At 57.3% G+C, this 22650-nt stretch overlaps 1 protein-coding gene across 13 annotated transcripts in view; it reads right to left on the reverse strand.

Annotated features, from left to right (window-relative positions):
- The window catches only part of VAV2 (vav guanine nucleotide exchange factor 2), a 176365-nt gene extending 173842 nt beyond the window's left edge, over positions 1–2523 (reverse strand). For all 13 annotated transcript variants that reach the window (XR_009564216.1, XR_009564215.1, XM_030838381.2 and 10 more), the window contains exon 1: positions 2241–2523. Coding sequence is in view for 11 of the 13 variants with exons in the window: in XM_030838381.2 (XP_030694241.1) it covers positions 2241–2444 (204 nt within the window). In the remaining 2 variants the exon portion in view is untranslated. The remainder of the gene's footprint in view (positions 1–2240) is intronic.
- Between the last annotated feature and the right edge of the window lie 20127 nt (positions 2524–22650).

Below are 22650 nucleotides of genomic sequence, written 5' to 3' on the forward strand. Positions count from 1 at the left end.
CCGTGATTCTTCTCGTGATGCCACCACCACGGACCAGGAGGACCACGTCGTCTCCCCTCCTCCTTGGAGGGAAGCTCCCCAGACAGCAAAGAAAGCCACACAGACAGACCGCCATGTTCCTCTCCCCAACCCTGCACGGCCATACATGGTCAAGAGAATTGTTTAATCGTGAATACACAGATGGGGCCATGCGCCTTAACCCAGCCATCCCTGTACCAGCAAGAGACACACAAAGATGGGTGTGACCAGCCCCACCCTCCGTAAGAGGACAGGCAGGGGAGACCAGCCCTCAGACACCAGGGGCCACACCTGCCCAGATAAGATCTCTAACGTTCACCCAGCGCAGCACTGAGGATGTTCTCTACCCTCCCCTCACTGAGTCCTCACAACCTGGCTATGAGGCAGCCACTAGTACTGTCATCATTACATAGATTGGAAAACTGAGGCCCCCAAAGCGGTCACTCCAGGGAGGTGACAGTGCCAGGTTTCAATAAGAGCACATGGCCATGAAGACACAGACACTCGCCCATCCGGGTCTCCCTACCGCCCAGCCCCCCGACACTCCTTCATCCGGGCTGGAGCGGGGGGGCTCAAGGAGGCTGTGCCGGGTCAGCGTTGCTGGCCCAAGGATGGCTCCAGGGACCCCAGGAAGCGCAGGGGCTGAGCCAGGCCACCTACCACAGCCAGCGCGCCCTCTCCCCCTTCCTGGCCAAACACAGCTGGGAGGGGCAGCTCCGGGACCCAGCCAACACCCCCAGCCACCCCCGGCCGTGCCCTGGGCCCCAGGCTCTCTACCAGTCAGCCAGGAGCCAGCAAGCCTGGGCAGCCCCTGCAGCTCACAGCCAGAGGCAGACACTCCCGCTCAAGCCCCAGCTCTGCCCTCAGCGGCTCCAACACCCTCAGTTCCCCCAGCTGCAAAATGGGGTAGGTATGTCCCAGCCCCCGGGGGGTGAGGGCAGAGGAGAGGACTGGATCTGAGGGCACCCGGCCCCGGGAACTCGGGCTACTTAGCACTGAGAGGGCCCAGAATAGTTCTGGCTTCAGTGGGGCCTGGGGACCAGACGGCAGGCCAGGGCTCCCTCCCTGGGCCGTCCGCTTCCCGTGGAGTGGGAGGGTGGCCCCCTGCCCCCGTCCCCTCAAGACTCTTCTTGGTCAGCGGCCACCCCCATCCTCCCTGAAGGGGGGGAATGCCCCCATCTCCTTGGAAATGCGGTCACAGCCAAAGGGCAGAGGCCACGCAGTCCAGCCTGGAAAAGCAGTGACTCACTCCATCCCCCTCCCCCCCAGCCCGTTTCAGCTGTCACTGGCTTGTGAAGGCCAGAGGGTCACAGAAGAAGGGGCTGTGGGGTGAGCAGGAAGGTTGCTCCTGGGCAGTGCTGGCCAGACCTGGGGTGGCCCCTGGCCCCGCTGGGCACCCAGGGCCCCTTCAGAGGTGCTGGGGTGGGGGTCGCGGAACCCGGGGTGGGGGGGTAGGACAGCAGCCTCCACTCTGCTTAAGTCTTCGCCAAGTTCCCGCTAAGGGGCCACGAAAGGCATCGCCCGCCGGCCAAGCAGACATTTTCCTGCCCGCCCGGCAGCCACATGCGCCTCGGCCGCGACAAAGGCCACACCGGAGGGAACAGGGAAGCATGAGGGGCTCCTGTTCCCACCAAGTCGCGCGACCCTGGGGGACTGGCCCTGCTTGCCCCCCCCCAAAGGGTTCGGGAGGAGGCTGAGGCCGGCGAGGGGGCGGTGCCCCCAGCCCAGGGCTCCCGGCTCCCCGCCCCGCCGGGCCCCTCCCGCCGCGCCCCGAGCCCCTGTCTTCCAGGGCGTCCAGCCACCAGGCGCGAAGCCAGGGACCTTACACCTGACGAGGCCACCGGCTCGGCGGGATCCTGGGGTCGGCGGCGGGGCGGGGGGGGGGGCACTCGCTGCTTCCCGGGGCCCAGGCCCGGGAGAGGGGGCGGCAGTGGTGAGCGCCCCGCCGGGGTTCGAGCGCCCCTCACCCCGGGAGGCGCAGGCCCAGCAGCGGGTGCTCCCAGGCAGGGCCCGGAGGCGGCGGAGGCGCAGCCCAGGCTTGGGGCACTTTGCCAACTTCGTGCCTCCCGGGGTCGCCCCTCGGAGGAGCCGGTTCCGAGGCCCGGGGCGCGCCGCCGCTCCGCTCACCGTCCCGCCGCCTGCCGACGTCCCCGAGCCCGCCGCTCTGACCGGGGTCCCGGGACCGCAAACCAGGGCCCCTCCCGGCGCGCCCGGACCCTCACCTGGGACATCTGCGGCCGGAAGTTGACGTCCTTGAGGTCGATGGAGCCGGGGGAGAGGTTGTGCAGCAGCTGGCACAGGAGGACGCCGTCGCGCAGCGCCTGGGCCAGGTCGAAGACCACGGCCGAGGGCCACACGACCCGGTGGTTGGGCGGCAGGACCTTGCAGTCGATGAGCCAGCGGCCGCACTGCCGCCACTGCTCCATGGCGCCCGCGGCGCCCACCCGCCCGCCGCTCGCTGGGCCGGCCGGCTCAGGGCAGCGCTCCGGCCGAAGTGCAGCGGCCGCGGGGCATCCCGCCCGCCCGCGCGGGGCTCGGCGGCCGGGGCGGGGCTTCGCGCGGGCGGCCCCGGGTCTCCGCTGCGCCGCCGCGCGTCCCTCCTCTTCCTCCTCCGGCTCCTAGCGCGCCGCAGCTCCCGCCCACGTGCGGCCGTGGGGCAGCCGCCGGGCAGCGCGTCGGACCCCCGCTTCACACACACAAGACCCCCCGGGCCCCGGGCCGGCCTCCGCGCAGCCCGCCACCGCAGCGCCCCGCGATCCGCCCCGCCGGGCGCCGCATTCTGCGCTCGGGGCGCTCCGCGGCCGCCGAAGCTTCTGCCCCGCCCGAGACAAAGGCCCGGCGGGTCGCCTGCTCCGCGCGTCCGGGGCCTGGGCCGCCCTCGCCGCCGCCGCCGCTTTGTTCGCCCCGCCTTCGCGCTCAGCGCTCCACGCCCGGGGCTCCGACTCCGCGGCTCCGCAGCTCCAGGGCGCGGGGGGCGCGGGGGCGCGGCCACTGGCGGGGTGGGGGCGGGGCCGGCGCGCTCGCCTGGCACCGCCCCCGCCCGCCCCCCCCCCACTTCCTGCCCGGCTGCCGCTCACAAAAGTTGCAGAGGGCGGGCGTTGCGGCGCGGCCGGAGCCCGGGGTCCGCCGACTTCTGCGAGGGGCACCAAGATTTTGAGGAAGCTCTGCACCCGGGGCGCGCGACCTCGCCTGTGGAGTGATGGTCGGTCGTTGTTTCTGCGTCTCTCCTGCGTTTCAGGAGGAGCTCAGGAGGTGGCCCCTGTCGCTCTGGGGGGCCTCTGCACGGTCCTTCGGGAAGGACAGACCCTGGAGGGGGCACCGACTGCGCGGAGTCGTCCCGCGCCCTCTCGGTCCACCAGGCGGTCCCCACGGGAGAACTCGAGGCGGGAGGCACACGGGCCGGGGACTCGCCCAGATCCCCTGCCTATCCTGTGCGCTGGCTAGGGACCCGCAGGAAGCCCCCCGACCTCGCACAAAGGCCGGGATTCGCCTGTTTTGAAACCCAGAGGCCTGCCACTTGCAGCTGCCCAGAGGGCAAATCCTGGCGTCCGAGATGGAAGATGTGACATAAGTTAAGTGGGAGAGAGGGAAAGAGATGCGGCCAGAGCCGGCCCTGGGTAGTGCCCGCCTCCATGCTGGCTGCGGGCTCTACTGACCGAGCCTTGAACTCCTTCCTGGGCCACGCCCTCCGGGAGGGGGTGGGCAGTGTTCTCTGGCCGGTGACAGTGGGAGGGCTTCTAGAACATAAAGAGCCCATCTGGCGACGAAATGATATGGGTCCTGGCTCAGCTGTTAGGAGCCCTGGGCTCTCAGCCGGGTGACCCTAGGCAAGTCTGATCCCCCCTCTAAGACTGGCTCAGTCATGGGGTGAGCCTGGGGGTGACCAGTCTCTGAGCATCCCCACACACTTGGGTTGAACCCTGGGCCAGCACCCGGCAGCCGCCCCTATGGCCCAGTTCCCCTCTTCCTTTGGCATTCGTGGGGCAGGAGCCAGAGCAGGGTGACACCCCTACCTCATTGCGAGCCCAGTGAGGGTCCCCTGAGCCCTCTGTTCTGGGCAGTGGCCTCTGCAGAGAGTCAGGCTGGCCCCTTCCCAAACTGAGGAGGAAGCATGGGGACCCAGGCAAGGTTCTGGCCCACAGAGAGGAGCGGAGGAGGGGCTGGGCTCCCAGAGCACACCCCAGACTCTGGCAGGAGTAAAATCAGGCCAAGTGACTGGTGAGCTCCAAGTTCCTGTCCAGGCATCCTTCCTCCGAGGAAACGGGTGCGGCACCTTCTTGAACACGGACAGGAAGGAGCCTGCCTCAGACGGCTGAGATCGAGCCTGCCTTGCGTGAGACAAAAGGAGATGACCCCGCGGCAGCAGGCGGCTTCTTCTAGCATCACCCCGAGAAATCACAAAGTGGGGGACAGAGCCTGACTCCCGGCGCCTCCAGCCGCCCCCGGCCCCAGAGCCTGCACAGGCACCTTCCCCTGGCAGGACCCCCCCACCCTCTCTGTAGAATGGGGAGTGCCCCATCCCGTCAGAATCGCTGGTGAGGACTGAACAGAAGTAATCATCCAGGTGCTTTGCACAGTGCTTGGGGCAGAATGGGGCACCCTATTCGTGTCCTCACTGTTCTTGGCCTTCTTGCCTGGACAGGGAACCAACCTAGAGGATGAGCCCGGGCTGGGACGCAGGCAGCCAGCCACCCTCCAGCCATCAGCACCGATGATCGTCTGCTGCCCCCTGGTGGGTGCAGAGGGCACTGTCACCACCTGGCTGCCCCTTGGCGGGACGCTGCCCAGCAGCAGGAAGATCAGGTTTGGCCTGGAGAATAGCCAAGTCAGGAGACGCAAGGCCTCACTGCTGTGTGTTAGCCAATCACAACACCTTCCTGATCCCCAGTGTCCTACTGGGGACACTGGCCCACCTGTGTACCTCACAGGGTTTGGGGGAGGCTCCGCAGGGTGGCTGGGTGTGAGTGAATGAATGACTGCATGAATGCAACCTGATAGGAACCCTCCTCCAAACACTTGGAGTGGGTGTCGTGAGCAGGTGCGGAGTCCACGTCTTCTCAGACTCAGAGCCGTTTGCCGGGACCGCCCACGGCACACCTCCAGGGGGGCGCAATTCCCATCACGTTCTATAGAGGTGGCACCCTGGAGAGGAGCCCACAGGCCACAAGTGAACGGTACCCTCTGGGGGTTGCCTCTCAGCTTGGCCCACCTTTAGCACCATGAGTGAGAAAGGCCCACACGAAGCACTGGGACAGCCCACAGGAGAGGCGGGAAGCTGGGCGTCCCAGTTCAGTGGCGTAGATGAAACCCTTGGGGCAGGAAGTCACCTACCCCAAAGTAAGGGAGGAGGGTCACGGGCCCCCACTTACCGGGCCCCTCAGCCTCCCCCTGCGCCACCCTTGCCCCCTTCAGTCTGTCCTCCGCAGCCAGCAAGGCCCCAGTGAAACCTTGGTGAGGCCCTGTCACCCTCCTGCCCAGACGGGGGGCCCTTCGTGGCTTCCCCCTCACCAGAGATAAAATCAGATCTCATCGCTTGCAGGCCCCATGTGGCGCATCCCCTCCCCGGATGACCTCATTCCCACAGCCCTCCGGCCACGCCCAGCGGTGCCCCCACCTCAGGGCCTTTTGTACCTGCCACCCCTCTGCCTGGGATTCTTGCCCAGATGGCCACATGGCTCACACCCTCACTTCCTCTGCTGACCCTCTCCCGCTGTGAGACTCCTTCTTCTCTGCAGTTTCCGCCACGGTGTCCGTTGCTCGGTCACATCCCTCTAGACTGTCAGCTCTGTGGCAGCAGGGGCCATCTCTGTCCTGTCCCCAGTTCACTCCCAGCACTGCAAACTGGGCTCAGCCCCTGGTAGGTAGTCGAAAAAGAGTCATTAAATGAAACACCAAATAAGGGCCTCCCTGGCAGTCCAGTGGTTAGGACTCCGAGCTCTCACTGTGGGGGACACGGGTTCAATCCCTGGTCCAGGAACTAAGATCCCGCGAGCCGCGTGGCACCGCCGAAAGAAAAAAAAATTCAAATGCGAAATAAATAAACCAACAGGTCAGCAAAGCACTGCAGCTACGACTTTAAAATCCAGTTCTCTGCGTTCGTAGAAGTCACAGAAATGGGTAAAACTGATACAAAGGTTTAAAACATAGGCTGTGCAATCTGTTGATTTGTAGCATATCTCACCATTGTTACACCCTGTGAGATTTGCACTGACTTAGCATGTTATTCTAACTATTCACGACTAATAGCCACTCCCATTTCTGAAGTGCTGCGTGGCTCGCCTCAGGGCTTCGTATGTGTCGCCTGGCCTCCGTTAAGCCTCACGGTGAGAGTAAGAGTCATTGCCCTGGGCGGTTAAACACAGAAGCCGAGCACGCTGGGAACTGCCCAGCATCACCCAGCGAGGTGCAAAGGAGCCTCCCCGGCACCTGCTCACGCACCCAAATCTCGCTGTTGCAAAGGGTTTCCATGCCTGGAACCGAGAGCTGTCGGTCGACATGCTGGTTTGGGTGGACAGGAGACCAAGGAGACGGGAAAATGCTGTGGTGTCTAGAACACAGAGATCCTGACTCAGCACGTAGGTCCTGAATTCAACAGCCTTCAAAGGCCAGCACGCACACACCCACTGCAGAAGCGGGTGCAAGCACGGCCAGCAGCAGCAGAGCTGGCCGGGAAGGGGCTGATGGGGATGCAGCCTGTGTCTGAGCTGAAGGAGGACAGGGTGTGGAAGTGCCGCCACCGGCCTCGAGCTCCTGGAAGCCTGGTGGCTGCAGGGTCCCGGCGGGCCCCAAAGGAGGCCTTTGGAGGGAGGTCGGCCGACAGGCTGCGGCCGCTTTGTGGGAGCCGCCCCACTTCTGCCTCGCAGGGAATGACCGTCCAGCTCCAGGCCATGCGCGTTAATATTCTGTTGTTAGGGGACGGTCACGGAGCTTGAGGACCGGCCCGACGTTAGGCGTTGGGCAGAGGCAGGGTTGGAGCCCTCGTCTGAATCCTAAGTCTGTCTTCTGCGATGCCTCCTGCTGGGGACTTTGCTTCTTCTGGCTGGAGGCTTCTCTGCCCATCCAAACCTCCCAGACCGGTCCTTTCCTCACAGGCCTCCTCTGACGACCAGGTTTCCCCCAGAATGCCAAGGGCTGCTGCAGGCCTCCTCTGACGACCAGGTTTCCCCCAGAATGCCAAGGGCTGCTGCAGGCCTCCTCTGACGACCAGGTTTCCCCCAGAATGCCAAGGGCTGCTGCAGGCCTCCTCTGATGACCAGGTTTCCCCCAGAATGCCAAGGGCTGCTGCAGGCCTCCTCTGATGACCAGGTTTCCCCCAGAATGCCAAGGGCTGCTGCAGGCCTCCTCTGATGACCAGGTTTCCCCCAGAATGCCAAGGGCTGCTGCGAGGTCTCGCTGCTTCCTCGCAACAGGGCCCTGATTCCATAGCCAGGGACTCAGGGACGTGCTGGGAGCTTCTCCTGCAAAGGCCCTCCCCCGAAGCTGCAGTCCACCCATCCCTCCCACATCTCCCTGTCCATCCCTCCTTTATCCCTCCACCCATCCCTCCATGCCTCCACCCATCCCTCCATCCCTCCACCCGTCCAACCCACCCATCCCTCCTTTATCCCTCCACCCATCCCTCCTGCATCCCCCCCCCAGAATGCATTTACTAAGCACAGGCCTTGTTCTTGGGGTAGGGGAAGGGAAAGTTTTGACTCTTCCCAACGTGACCGGGTGAAGGACTTATTCTCATGTCCAAACCGCGTGAACACACACATTTTGCAAATTCCATTTGTAGCTGCATCATGCCAGTTCAGCTGTCACGATTTCCTGGGAACCCGTAGGTGTAGAAAAAGGCCTCTGGCCCGCCGTGGAGTCAGATTACACCCCACTGAACTGCTGGGTGTGGGCTTTTTATGTTTTGTTTGAAAAGGCAAAATGCAGACTTTTCACTGCTTGTGCTTCGACTTTCAAAATTACGTCAAATGCCATGGTCCATGGATTGCACCCCTGACTGTGACCTCTGACCTCTCACCTCCAGTGGGGCTTGTCGTGGTACTTCCTACCCCCCCTGGTTCCGGGCAGCTTCCTCGGAGCCCTGTTCGGGGCTTGGGTCTCTTGGAGAGGCGCCTGTGAGGTCAGGGTGCAGGGTTACTTAAGGCTCTAAGGAGGGGGGAAGGTCTCCAGGACTTAATTCATTTGTGGGCGTGAGGCTGAGAAGCCGGTATTTGGGGGCAGATCCCAGATTTCTGCAGGAGCCCCATCACTGTGACCCCAGCAGGCCACCTCAGCGAAGGTCAGAGGGGGGCGTCCAGTCTGGCCGAGGGAAGCCCCATGCGGCTGGTTGCGCATTACGGGACCCAAGGGGTGGCCCGGGTGCCGCTGCCGTTGAAGGTGGTCCTGGGCCGGCTCAGCCTTGACATTGGCTGCCAGGAGCTCGGGCTGTCATTGAAAGGAGGAAGCACACCGTGGTATTCAGAACACAGAGCCGTGGAGAGCCCTGGTCAGGGCAGGTCTGCCCCTGCCCTTCCTGGTGTTCGATACTGCCCTTGACCTGGGCAGGAGGGAGCCCTCCTGGGGCAGTAAGTCAGCACAGTCAAGGGAGTGTGACCCTGCTAGACCCTGCTTCTGCACCCCAGCACGAGTGCTCTGAATCCTAGAATGTGCCCATCACCCCAAAAAGACACCCCATGCCCCACAGCTGCCATTCCAACACCCTGCCCACGCCAGAGCTGGCAACCGCTAACCTACTTTCAGTGTCCATGGCTTTGCCTGTCCTGGACATTTCATATCAATGGAATCATGTAATGCATGGCCTTCTTTCACTCAGCATAATCCCAAGGTTCACTCGTGTCTATCAGCGAGTACTCTATTCCTTTTTATGGCTGAAGGATAGCTCCTTGTAGGTGGAATCCATTTTAATAATTCATTTTATTTTAATCCACTATATCTCATGTAACCAACCTGAAAACTTATTAATGATACATTCTGCAGTTTACTCTTCATGCTAAAGTCTTCAAAATCCAGTGTGTACTTTACACCCCAGCACATTTCAGCAGGAGCACTAAATTGTCATCAGAAACGTTTGATCTGTATTTAAAGTTCAGAAAATGTATCCTTGAAAAAATACATTCATGTACCCACGTTGTTTCAAATATACTTGAAAGTTTGCCAAAAACTGAATTGAGTATCCTATTTTACGTGAATTAAAATTAAATGCAGTTAAAAATTTGGCTCCTCTGTCAGGCGAACCGCATTCAAGACTTCAGAAGCCACACGTGGCTCGTGGCTGCAGTCACGCTGGGCAGCGTGAGGTCTGTCTGAAGCCTGGCCCCGCTCCCCGAGGTGTGACATTGCAGAAAGCACACGTCCTCTTGTCTTCTCACCTGTGAATTCGTGAGACCTGCCTCCCCACGGCGGGGGTTCCCTGGGATCGTGGATGGAAAGGATTTAGCACTGGGGCCGGCATTCACTGCATCAATGAAAGCAAAGACGTTACGATGGAGGTTCTTCTCCATCACGTCAGGATCAGGCAAGTTTTGCCTGTTCCAGGAAACTGTAACAAAAGCATGCTCCTCCAGCGTGCATGCTGGGAGCTGAGGAGAGCAGCTGTGCACCACACTTCCCCAAGGCTTGGAGGTGTCCTTCTAGTCTCTCTCCCCCACCTGACCCCCGCAGACACCCCACCCCTTGCAGGAGCGACCCTTCTAACCCACAAAGCTGGTCGTGCTGCCTTCTGCTCAACGCTCACCCACTGTCCGCACAGTGGACACTCAAACACCCATGTGCACAGCAACATACTCACAACAGCTGAAGGTGGACACAGCCCGTGTCCATCCACGGATGATGGAGAAACCAAATGTGGTCCATCCCTAGAATGGAACGTTATTCAGCCATAAAAAGGAATGAGATTCTCACACCTGCCACAGCATGGATGAACTCCTTTCTAAACCCTTATGCTGAGTGAAAAAGGGGTTATAAGTTATATGACTCCATTTATATGAAATGTCCAGTATATCTGTAGTAAGAGAAAACAGAAAAGCAGCTGCTAGGGGCTGGGGGAGGGGATGGGGCGTTACCGTCTACCGGGAAGAGTTTCAGTTTGGGAAGATGAAAAAGTCCTGGAGATGGATGGGGGTGACGGCGGCACAGCAACGTGCACGGACTTAACGCCCCTGAACTGTGCACTTAAACATGGTTTAAAGGACCGATTCCAGGTTATGTGTATTTTGCCACACGTACGCAAAAAGGAGTGAGCACTGGAACGTGCTACGACATGGACGAAGCTAGAAAACGTTACGCTAAGTGAAAGGAGCCAGACACAAAAAGCCACACGTTATGGGATCCCTTTGTATGAAATGTCCGGAACAGGCAAATCTAGAGGCTGAAAGTAGATTAGTGGTTGCCTAGGGCTGCGGGCGCGCGGGCAAATGGGGTGTGACTGCTGACGGCGACAGCGTTTCTTTATTTTTATTTTTTGGGGCCGCGCCACGCGGCATGTGGGATCTTAGTTCCCCAGCAGGGATCGAACCCACGCTCTCTGCAATGAAAGCACGGAGTCTTAGACACTGGACCACCAGGGAAGCCCCGGACAGGGTCTCCTTAGATGAAAATGTTTTCAAACTGACTGTGGTGATGGTGGCACAGCTGTGAATAAACTAAAAGCCGTTAGATTGTGTGCTTTAAATGGGTAGATTTTATACAATTATGTCTCAACATAAAAAACAAACCAGGGCTTCCCTGGCGGCGCAGTGGTTGAGAGTCCGCCTGCCGATGCAGGGGACACGGGTTCATGCCCCGGTCCGGGAAGATCCCACATGCCGCGGAGCGGCTGGGCCCGTGAGCCATGGCCGCTGGGCCTGCGCGTCCGGAGCCTGTGCTCCGCAACGGGAGAGGCCACAACAGTGAGAGGCCCGCGTACCAAAAAAAACAAAACAAAACAAAACAAAACAAAAAGCCCTTGGTTCCCACAGCCCTCTGAGCACAGCCTCCTAGGCATGATTTTGGAGTCGCCTGCACCCCATCGCAGTCCCCTCAGTCTAACCCGTGCCACTTCCTAACCCCCACCCCTTACCCCATCTTCATCCTTCATGTACCTGCAATTCTGAACTGCCTGCTCCTCAACTAGAGCTGGCTCCAGCCATGGGCTCACAGGAGCCTGGTCCACTCAGAAAATGTGTGTGTTTCCTAAAACCCATCTCAGCCATCTCTTCCTTCAGGGACCATCTCCTGCCTTCTCAGTGTCCCTCAGTGTTTTGCTTGGAGACATCTGCTGGGAGTGGGATGGATGGTGGCCTCCTCTGGGCCCAGCCTGTGGTCTCACCTCCCTGTGTCCTGCCTGCATCCAACACAGTGCCTGGCATGAATTCATTCCTTCATCCACCCATCCACCCATCCTTCCATCCATCCACCCACCCATCCATCCATCCATCCATTCATCCATCCATTTTTCCACCCATCCATTCCATTCATCCACCCATCCATCCACCCATCTACCCAACCACCGATCCATCTACCCATCCACCAATCCATCCACCTATCCACCCATCCATCCATTCAACCATCCATCCACCCATCCATCCATCTATCTGTCCATCCATCCATCCACCCATCCATTCATCCATCCATCCACCCATCCACCCATCCATTTATCCAACCATCCACCCATCCATCCATCCATCCACCCATCCATCCACCCATCCACCCACCCATCCATCCATCCATCCATCCTCCCACCCATCCATTTATCCACCCATCCATCCATCCTCCCACCCGTCCATCCAACCACCCATCCATCCATCCACCCATCCACCCATCCACCCATCCATCTACCATCCATCCATCCATCCATCCATCCTCCCACCCGTCCATCCAACCACCCATCCATCCATCCACCCATCCACCCACCCATCCACCCATCCACCCATCCACCCATCCATCCATCCACCCATCCATTTATCTACCCATCCATCCATCTATCCATCCACCCATCCATCCATCTATCTATCCATCCATCCATCCACCCATCCACCCATCCATCTATCCACCCATCCACCCATCCACCCATCCATCCATCCACCCATCCACCCATCCACCCATCTACCCATCCAACCATCATCCATCCCCCATCCACTCACCCAACCATTCCCCCCACATCCAACCAGAAAACACTTCTGAGCACCCGCCCTGCACAAAGCTTGCCCCTTGGTGGGGAAATGAAGCTGGCCCAGGATTATCACAGTCAGGACGGAGGTCTCAGGTGGGGGCTACAGAGGCTGCACCAAGGCCTCCTGCCTCCCAGGGATGCCCCACGGGTCCCAGAGGTCAACGTCCCCCCACTGACATAGTGAGCCCCCATCCACCCCCAACACACACTCCCATGCTTCATCCTGATGTAATGTGGTGATGCCACTACCCCAGTAGAGGTCCCTGTGACTGAGTGATCCTGCAGGTCCCCCAAGTGGGCTCAGCACTTGGGGGACCTGCAGGATCAGGAGGGTCTTCCCTACGAGGGGCCTTTGCAGGTTTCTTGGCTCCAACTAGTGGGAGAAGATTATGGCCCCACCCTGCAGCCAGGAGGCCAGGCTCAGTAGGAGGTGCCCCTCACAGACCCCACCCTGGGCACACGGCAGAGCTGGGGCGGGAGAGGGCCATAGGGGGACCTCCTGAGACTTGAAGCCCCTAGGGAGAACCCCGAGGTCTCACCTCTCTAGCATTTCTCATGTGCTTGAGCTGGAGGGCCAGGAGGCTCCCTCAGAGAGAAAGGCCACGAGTGAGGCCTCCCGAGTTCCATGCAGCCACTCTGTGCCCTTTGGCAAAAGCGATATATGTGTCTGCGACTCAGTCTCCTCGTCTGTGAAGTGGGTACGACGGTGAACCCAGGGCAGAGGCTGCGCTGCTTGAGTCAATGAGATCAACGCGCACACAGCACTCAGGACAGGCCTGACCCTGCACCGGCTCGCGGTCAAAGGCAATCCCAGCTCGTGTGTTTTCCCAGCCAGTAGCTTCATGCCTCACTTGCTTTGACTCAGGATGTCAGGGCTTCCCTCCAGTGACGGGCCTCCACTTCCCTGAATTGTCCCAATGCCCAGAATGCAGCCCACCTGGGGATCCCAGTGCCTCTGCCACACGGGGCGGGGGGTGCTATGGGGTGCCCTCCCCAGCCCCCCGCCAGGTACCAGCCCCTGCAGGACACAGGCCATTTCTACCACCTGGACCTTGGCTCAGAGCGTGGCCCAGCTGGCCTCGTCCTCCCAGGCCCCGCTGTCCCCGCTGTTGCCCTGCTCGCACCCTCAGCCACTGCCGCCTGAACAAGGGTCTGTCCCTGGGTACCGGCATGTCCACCAGGACAGAGCGCTGCCATCTCACACTTTAACTTGACCCTCACCAGGCACCTGGTTATGGTATGCCGGTCACCCACCTTCTCTCCTGCCTTTGGCCCTAGATCTCCTCTCCACCATCCCTCCAGGGTCCAGATGCAGGTCAACGTTCTCAAGGTCCACCCTGCCTCGGCAGCCTGTGACGTCATGAACCCCCCTCACCTTGGCTTCCAGGGGCCACACGTTGATTTTCTTTGCAGTTGCCGGCGTGACAGGTCTTTGCCAATAGATGCCATGCCCGGCCCGGCTGTGCTCCGCTCTTCCTGTCGCCCTGGCCAGAGAGAGGCCAGTAGGACCCCCAAGCCGGGGTCCAGGAATGGCCCGATGACTTCCTAGCCACCCCACCTGCCTTTCCTTCCAGGCAAAACAGACCCTGCTGTTCCCCTGAAGCCCAGATCCTTCCTGCTCCGCGATCCCCACCCCCAACCCTGGGTGTGTGGAGGGGTCCCAGGAAGCAGACCCGAGCCGCTGTTATGGACTGGCTGGCCTCGGGCAGCTAGCGGCAGGAACCCCACTGCCAATGGAGAGCGGAGTACGGAGAGTGCCTGGTACGGGGCAGTGATTGTTAGAACTTTCCTCAGTGGTGAACTGGGGCGGGACGCCTACACAACAGAAGGTACTGGAGCGCAGTACCTCAGACGTCTGAATGGTGAGGGGAGAGTAATTAGTGGAACCTCGGAAACATCGGCTGTCACAGGCACAGCTGTGAGTGCATCGGAGAAAGTCAGCAAACGGCTGAGTGATTAATCGCCCACTGGAGGCAAAGTGTGTAAGCTGGAGCAGCACATAAAAGGACGTGGCAGGCTTCCCTGGTGGCGCAGCGGTTGGGAGTCCGCCTGCCAATGCAGGGGACGCGGGTTCGTGCCCTGGTCCGGGAGGATCCCACGTGCCGCGGAGCGGCTGGGCCCGTGAGCCATGGCCGCTGAGCCTGCGCGTCCGGAGCCTGTGCTCCGCGACGGGAGCGGCCACAACAGTGAGAGGCCCGCGTACCGCAAAAAAAAAAAAAAAAAAAAAAAAAAAAAAAGGACATGGTATAAGGGGACATCAGCCCCCGGAGCTGCAAGGCAGGAAAAGCGGTGAAGCTCCCAGGAAGGCTCCAGCCAGCAAGTGTCCTGGATCAGGATCAGGGCCCTGATGGAGAGGCAGTGCAGCCACGAGATGGAGGGATGGGGACACCTGAGTCAGCTCACGGGGAGCTCGTCTACCCACGCTCCCTCCGGAGCCTCTGGGCAACACCTGAGCAAGTATGAGAACCACCATTCTAGGGGAACACGCCCTGTAAAGCTTCTGTGACAGAGACATCAGAAGAAAATACTGCCTTTAGGGAGAAGTTGATCATCCAGTCCTGAATCGGTTAGAATCCCGGTTGCTGCGGAATCGGCCTGCTACCGGAAAACCTTCAGATTTCTGAGGCTGGCCCAGAGGTGGCTCGTAGGGGATCTTGGCATTGCAGTATTCACTCTGAATGATCATGCGGTCCTCTTCTGCCCATGCAGAGTGGCCATTCCCCCCTTAAAGGCCAGCCATCGCCCAGCCTGAAAAGCACCCGGCCTCTGCCTCCTGAGATATCACACCTCCGCTTCTGGCTGACGGCATCCTTGGCTATCAGCCTGCATCTGGGACTAAAATGGAGGAATCTTAGCTTTTCATTCTCTTTTTTGATGGGCCATTTAAAAAGTATCCCACACCGTAGCCATTCACTTCTTTTTCGGGCACCATTCCATGGTCCTCCAGAGCCTTCCCTGGGCCTGTCACTTCAGGGTACCACAGGAAACGGTTTACTCAGCCGTGTGGCCCCTTTTGTCCCATCTCCTAAGAAAGCTGTGTTTTCACCGCTTTTAGCCACAGCCTGGCCAAATAACCAATCCTAGATTCCCTCCATCTTCCCTGCACCCGTTTCCGTGTTAGGGTTTGCAGTGGGTTGAATGGTGGGCCCCAGAAAGGGCTGTCACATCGAACCCCTGAAATCTGTGAATTGTGACCTTATTTGGAAAACAGATTTTTGCAGCTGTAATGAGCTATCTTGAGATGAGATCATCCCGGATTAGCTAAATCCAGTGACAAGTGTCCTTATTTGAGGCACCCAGCGGAGAGACACAGGAAGAGACGGGCCGGGGGGGGGGTGGGGGGCGCAGTCACAAACCACGCAAGCCAGCATGCCGGCGGCCACCAGGAGCTCGCAGAGAGGCCTGGGACGCACTCTCTCCCCAGAGCTTCTAGACCGAAGGGGCCCGCTGACAACTTGATTTCCTACTGGCCAGGCACAGAAAATCCTGAGACTCAAACACAATCAGGCCATTCACTGAAAGACATCAAATCCATTCAAATTCATGATGTCATATTGATAATATTTTTTTAAATCCCTGACTTAAAAAAAATCCTTTTGGTGAGACTTCCCTGGTGGCGCAGTAGTTAAGAATCCGCCTGCCAATGCAGGGGACACGGGTTCGAGCCCTGGTCCGGGAAGATCCCACATGCCTCAGAGCAACTAAGCCCGTGCGCCACAACTACTGAGCCTGCGCTCTAGAGCCCGCGCACCACAACCACTGAGCCCGCGTGCTGCACATACTGAAGCCCACGCACCTAGAGCCTGTGCTCCGCAACAAGAGAAGCCACCTCAATGAGAAGCCTGCACACCACAACCAAGAGTAGCCCCCGCTCGCCACAACTAGAGAAAGCCCGCGCACAGCAACGAAGACCCAACACAGCCAAAAATAAAAATAAATTAATAAATTTTATTAAAAAAAAAATCCCTTTGGAAGTTGATAGAGCACTGACACATTATTCTGAAAACTGATAGGTAAAGGGAAAGAATGAAGCATTTATTCTGCCTTTCCTGTATGAACTGTATTTCAGGGTAACCCAAGAGTTGATGAGGCAGCCCCAGCCCTGATTCTTCGCCCCGGCAGCAGCAATGTTGCAGGGCCAGCCTCCAGCCTCGGGACAGCACCACCAGCCCCTCCTCACCCATCTGGGTCCGGGTCTGGGCCCAGGAGGCCGCTCCTCCAGAACCAGCACCGCCCCCTCCACAGAGCTCCCCCGGGCCACCTCTGAGCTCTGTTTCCTCAGTCCTTAGCCGGGGGCAGGATGGGGGGAGGGTCGCTTCCAGCAGTTGCCGCCTTCCCCATGCTTAGAGTTCAATGCGTTCAGCGATCTGGTTGACGGCTTTACACCGTCAACGCTTCTTTATGCTTTTAATTTTATTTATGTATTTATTTTATTTTTTGCCTGCGCCGCGTGGCTAGTGAGATCTTAGTTTCCCAACCAGGGACTGAACCCGCGCCCTCGGCAGTGAAAGTGTGGAGTCCTAACCACTGCACCGCCAGGGAAGTCCCCAGCGATTTTTTATTTTAAAGTTTCTTTATTCAAAGAACTGGCGTGGTTTCTGTTTCCTTATGGGACCTTGACGGATACCTGAATTGGTACCAGGCAGGTTCTCAGAAAGCCGACTTTCAAATGTGGAGTTTGGGGAGTGGGTTGGTCACGGGCTTGAGCTTGGACAGGGCAACGAGCTCCTCACAATTGAGAAGTGGGATTCTGGTGACCCCAGGCCAGCTGTGGCATTGTCATTAAGCAAACTACTCCCTGCGGTGATGCTGGTGGACAGAGAAGGTGTCTCAGGGGCACCGATACCCTTGACCGTATGACAGCAGTGGTGGCCCCAGGACTGTGGTGTGGGATGGCTGTTTCTGAGCCCTAGGAGAGTTTCACAAGGAAAGGAAATCTCAGAACTTTGAAGCCTCAGCTCAGGTCATGGTCAAGAAAACCATGGCGTCTCCACAACAGTCCTAAAGGAATTTCTTTCTTGCAGCCACCAGGCCAGTATCGCTGAATGTGAGACACCAAACTGCATTCGGTGGGTTGCAGAATGACAACACGTGTTGAGTCCCCAGCCTCGCCAGGTCTGTCTTGTGAGCGTGTGACATTGGCTGGGAAGGCGTGGGACCCTGAAACTTGGAAAGGGACATCTGGTTAGACTCAGAGGAAACTGAGAAGCTCCAATCCCCCCGCCACTCTGAGCCTGTCTTGCCAGGGGACATGACTCGAAAGCACTGTAATAACCTCACCTGGGGAAACTGTCTTAGAAGGAAATGATGTTTCTCCTCAAAACCCACCCCGGACACCCTTGTTGCACTAGATCCCTAGCTAGGTTCAGATCTCAGCGTGCTCCAGGGTCAAGTAAAAGACTGATCCAAGAGGAAATAGCTTCTACACTAAAAGAATGGACAGATTTCTCACATAGAGATTGGCAGAAACCAGAACAATCTGTGGGGGGATGGATTCCGAGAACGTTAGACCAAGGAAGACAGAACATAACCCTGGATCGGGCCACGTGTACTCGTAAGCGCGTCCTTATCGGAGGTTCTGGATTTAATTGTGTAGCTCTTGCAGCTTGAAGTGAAATGGACAGAAATTGGACCGTGGACTGTGTTTAATGAGATTGAAATGCCAGAACTTCACTGGTGTGAAACAGAAGGAATCAGAAGGCTTGGGGAGAGAGGAATGCCTCCTGCCCACCTCCCCTCCCCCACCGACTATATCTCCCCAGAGGTCCCAGGGAACACTCCCTCTGCTAAGGCACTGAGGACTGCATTGGTGAGGGGCAGCTGAGCTAGCCACGTCCTACAGCCACGTCCTACAGTCCCACACATTCCCACCACGTGATGGTGGGAATCCCTGGGCTCCCTGATTTCAGAGATCCTGGGGTCCCAGAGTGGCAGAGACTAAGTGGCAGCATTAATTCCCAAAGCCAAGGTGAGCCCAGTTCCTGAACAGGACAGCAGGGGCTAATGTAATCAGTAAGCTCTACCAGTATAATTGAGGGTCACGTCCCTAGGAACGAAGTTGCCCACTACAATGTTGCTTGATCCCTAGAGCGGGAAAAACGCCAGGTCTGGTGACCCAGAACCCGACTTCAGTTGCCAAAGTGGAGATTGATGGCCTCTTCCCAGTTTCAAGACTCGACACCGGTTTGCCGATCCACAGCTCATGACTGACGAGGAGGCCAGGTCCCTGGAGGGAGGACCCTGCAGCACAGGCAGAAGAACGTGCTGTAGACCTTTCTCTGGACCTTCTGCAAAGGCAGCTGTGGCCCTTCACCAAGTGACATGCCCCAAGGAGAAGGAAATACCAGGTCTTCGGGGGATTACTAGAGGCTGGCTCTGGATTAATGCCAACTCCTGGGACATCTCTATGGCTGAAGAACAAACCTAGTGGCTTAACAACGGTTATTTATCGTGATCTCTCATGGTTTGGGGGTTGGCTGGCTTGGCTTGGTGGTTCTGGCTCGAGGCCTCTCCGGTGTCACAGGGCCTGGGGCTGGCTGGAGTCACATGGAAGGCTGGCGGTCAGTTAGGACCTCAAGCTGTTGGCTAGAGCACCCATGGGAGGTCTCTCCGTGTGGCTTGGGCTTCCACACAGCATGGCAGCCGACTTCTATGAGCAACTCTTCCAACACAGAGAGCCGGGGCTGGGGGTGGGGGGCGGGGAAGCTGACCACCATCTGTGGACCCAGCCTCAGGAGTCAGGCACTGTCGCTTCTGCCACGTACTGTTCATCATGAAGGGGTCACCGAGGCCAGCCAAGAGTCACGCGGGAAGGATTAGGCTCCATTTTTGAAGAGAGGGGCATCAAGGAATGTGTGCACATGTTTAAGCCTATTACAGTCCATCCTCTGGCCATGAACTGTTTGTAATTCTTGAACATGAAGAATAAACTCACCCCTCCCAAGACTTTGCCTGCCCCAAAGCCTCATCAATTATGGCCTCATGCTCTTGGCATCTAAATCAGATCCAGGTGCAGATGAGGCTGCACAGGTGCATCTCCGCAGGTACAGCTCATCGTGCAGAGTCCATCTAAAGCCTTACGGACTAAGAGGCCAGGGATCCGTCCCTTCCTACACACCCAATGTGCAAAGGCAGTGTGGGCATAAGTAACCACCCTAGATGCTCCCTCAGAAAGAGGGAAGCCGGCGCTGGGGGTGGGGACACAAACCACAGCCCCAAGTCCATAACCTTTCTAAATTTCCGGGCATTTAAAAATTTTTTATTTATTTGTTTGTTTGTTTATTTTTGGGTGTATTGGGTCTTCGTTGCTGCGCGTGGGCTTTTCTCTAGTTGCGGTGAGCAGGGGCTACTCTTCTTTGCACCGTGCGGGCTTCTCATTGCAGTGGCTTCTCTTGTTGCGGAGCACGGGCTCTAGGCGCGTGGGCTTCAGTAGTTGTGGCACGTGGGCTCAGTAGTTGTGGCTCGAGGGCTCTAGAGCACAGGCTCAGTAGTTGTGGCGCACGGGCTTAGTTGCTCTGCGGCATGTGGGATCTTCCCGGCCCAGGGCTCGAACCCGTGTCCTCTGCATTGGCAGGCGGACTCTTAACCACTGCGCCACCAGGGAAGCCCCTGGGCATTTTACCACTTCCTTGAGGCTCAAGGGATGATTCCTCGCAGGTCTTGGCTCCAGCCTCTGAGTTATTCCTTTTCTCCCATGACTGTAGCTGTGTCTGTCGCTGAACATCTCCCGTTTGAGGCTTGTGTTTGTTGTCGAGTGTGACTCCTGCCTAGGAGCTTGGGAGTCAAGACTTCTTGTTTTGTACTTTCTCCTCCCGCACAGACCAAGCTGGCAGGGCTGACAGCTAGGGTGATGCTCTTAAAATCTTTGTGGGAAATCAGGGTAGGATAAATGAAAACACCACAAAGTTTGCTGTTTGTACCAAAAATCAGTCTTAAAAGAAAAGAAAAAGTGTTCCTGGGTTCCTGCAAGCCTTTGGTTAATTTCCCAAGTTGCAGAAAAGTTTATTGTGACAATTTTTGCCTATTTTTTCCTTTCCTTTGTGAAGGGGCAGAATCTGGATTTCCTATTCCACCATTTTTGCTGATGTCTTGAGAAAGTTATGATTCTTCTTTTAAAAGCAGCTTATTGTGATAGAGTTCACGTACTATGCAATTCACCCACTGAAGGTGTACAATTCAGAGTTTTTAAGTAGGGTCAGATGATCATGCGACCATCACCCAATCTAATTTTAGAACATTTTAGCCTCTTTAAAAGCAACCCCATGGACTTCCCTGCTGGCACAGTGCTTAAGAATCTGCCTGCCAATGCAGGGGACACGGGTTCGATCCCTGGTCCGGGAAGATCCCACATTCTGCAGAGCAACGAAGCCCTTGTGCCACAACTACTGAGCCTGCACTCTAGAGCTCATGCGCCACAACTACCGAAGCCTGAGCGCCTACAGTCCGTGCTCTGCAAAGAGAGAAGCCACCTCATTGAGAAGCCCACGCACCGCAACGCAGACCCAACACAGCCAAAAATAAAAATGGGAATGGCAAAAAAAAAAGCAACCCCATACGTAGCGGCTGTTACCCTCCATTCTCTCCCAATCTCTAATCCAGCCGTAGGCAACCACTAACCTACTTTCTGCCTCTACAGGTTTCCCTGTCCCGGACATTTTCTATCAGTGGAGTCACACAATGGTCCTTGGTAACTGGCTCCTTTCACCTTGCATAATGTTTGCAAGATTCGTCCATATTGAAACATGTATCAGTACTTCATTTTCTTTTAAATTACTGGATCGCCTTCCATCGCATAGATCTACAGTGATTCTCAAGCAGTTACTACCGGTTTGGCTGGATGGTTAAGGGCTTGGAAAGAAAAGGATTGGGAGCTGGGTGACAGCGAGCTCTGGGGAAGAGGCACCGGATGGACTTCTTAGAAAGGACGCAGACTGTGACAATATCTGTATCCCAGGTGCACAGATGTCTCCGAGGCCCGTCCAATGCAGAGGAGACTCTCAGTATCAGCTGGAAACAAGGACCACTCTGTGGAGGTCTTCAGCCCCTTCATCGAGCCGGTGCATTGCTTATTTGATGCGCCCGTGTGCAAAGTGATCTTGGAGGGAGCGATCTAGGCGCTACGTGGATGACAATGCAAGCTCCACCACCGAAGCCGCCCTGCCCACCACCACTGCCAGCCAACGCTGAGCCCCCAGTATGGCATCATTACCCGGGGATCCAGCCAGCCAAGTGGTGGCACATTTATTACATGGACTCATTCATCATGGAGGGGACAGAGATGCAGTCTTGCTGGAACAGACACGGATTCTGGACTTGCTTTTCCTGCCAGCACCCCCATCCACAGACTGAGGGAGGGACTCGATGACCATCACACCATTCCCACAGCAGTATTCTGCGCAGGGACCTCGTTGCTGAGAAAAAGGAGGGAAACTATAGGCCCTTGCTCATGGAAGCCACTGGCTTTATATGCGCCCATCACCCAGAGCGCCCCCCTAGCAGAGAGCAGCGTGGCCTCCTGAGGACGCGGGTGAAGCACCCATTGGGAACTTCACCGTGAATGCTTTGAGCCATAGAAAAATATACGGTGCTGTCTTCCCCAAAGCCAGACCACAGGCGCCTGGGAACCAAAGGGTGGAGGTGAGAGAGGCCTTCCAATGATGCCTCATGTCAGTTTTAATTCTGCCCCACGTCTTTGAGCTTCTGATGACTTGGAAGGCTTGGTTCTAGAGAGAGGAATGGGCTCACCAGGGAGCACATCAATGGCTTCTTTGATTTGGAAGATGAGACTGCCACTTGGAAATCAGGGGCTCCTGATACCACTGAATCAAAACACTGAGAAGTGGGTTACCTTACCAACTGGGGTGATGGAGAAAGTGAGTTGTTGCTTCATGCTGAGGTTGAGGGCAGGAAGAACTATGTTTAGAACCCAGGGGATTCTTCCTGGTACATTTTAGTATTTCTACCACCCAGAGCAAAGTTCATGGAAAGCTGCAGCCACCAAAGACGATGGATGGATGGACGGATGGATGGATGGAAGGGCGGACAGACAGACAGATGGATGTATGGTTAGATAGATAGATGGATGGATGGATTGATTGATAGATAGATAGATAGATAGATAGATAGATAGATAGATAGATAGATGGTTAGATAGATGGATGGATGGATAGATGGATTGGATAGATAGACAGATAGACAGATAGATAGATAGCAGGATAATTGAGGGTTTGTGCCCTTCAGGAATGAAGGTATAAGTCACCCCACTAGCTAAAGAAACCTCGACCAGCTGAGATCTTGCTGAGGGCAAAGGAAAACCCATCTGACTGTTACAGAAACAAGGACGGTAACAACTCTCCGTATTTCCCCCTGCCTGTTAAGTACGTATGTATTTGTATCTAGCTCTTCTTTTATTTCCTCACTTCCCTTATGACTTTCAGTACAGTTTTGTTGGAAGTTAACTTTGCAATTTAGCTTCAGGTAAAAGAATA

The sequence above is a fragment of the Globicephala melas genome, chromosome 6 (genome assembly GCF_963455315.2).
Source record: "Globicephala melas chromosome 6, mGloMel1.2, whole genome shotgun sequence".
Taxonomy (NCBI): Eukaryota; Metazoa; Chordata; class Mammalia; order Artiodactyla; family Delphinidae; genus Globicephala; species Globicephala melas.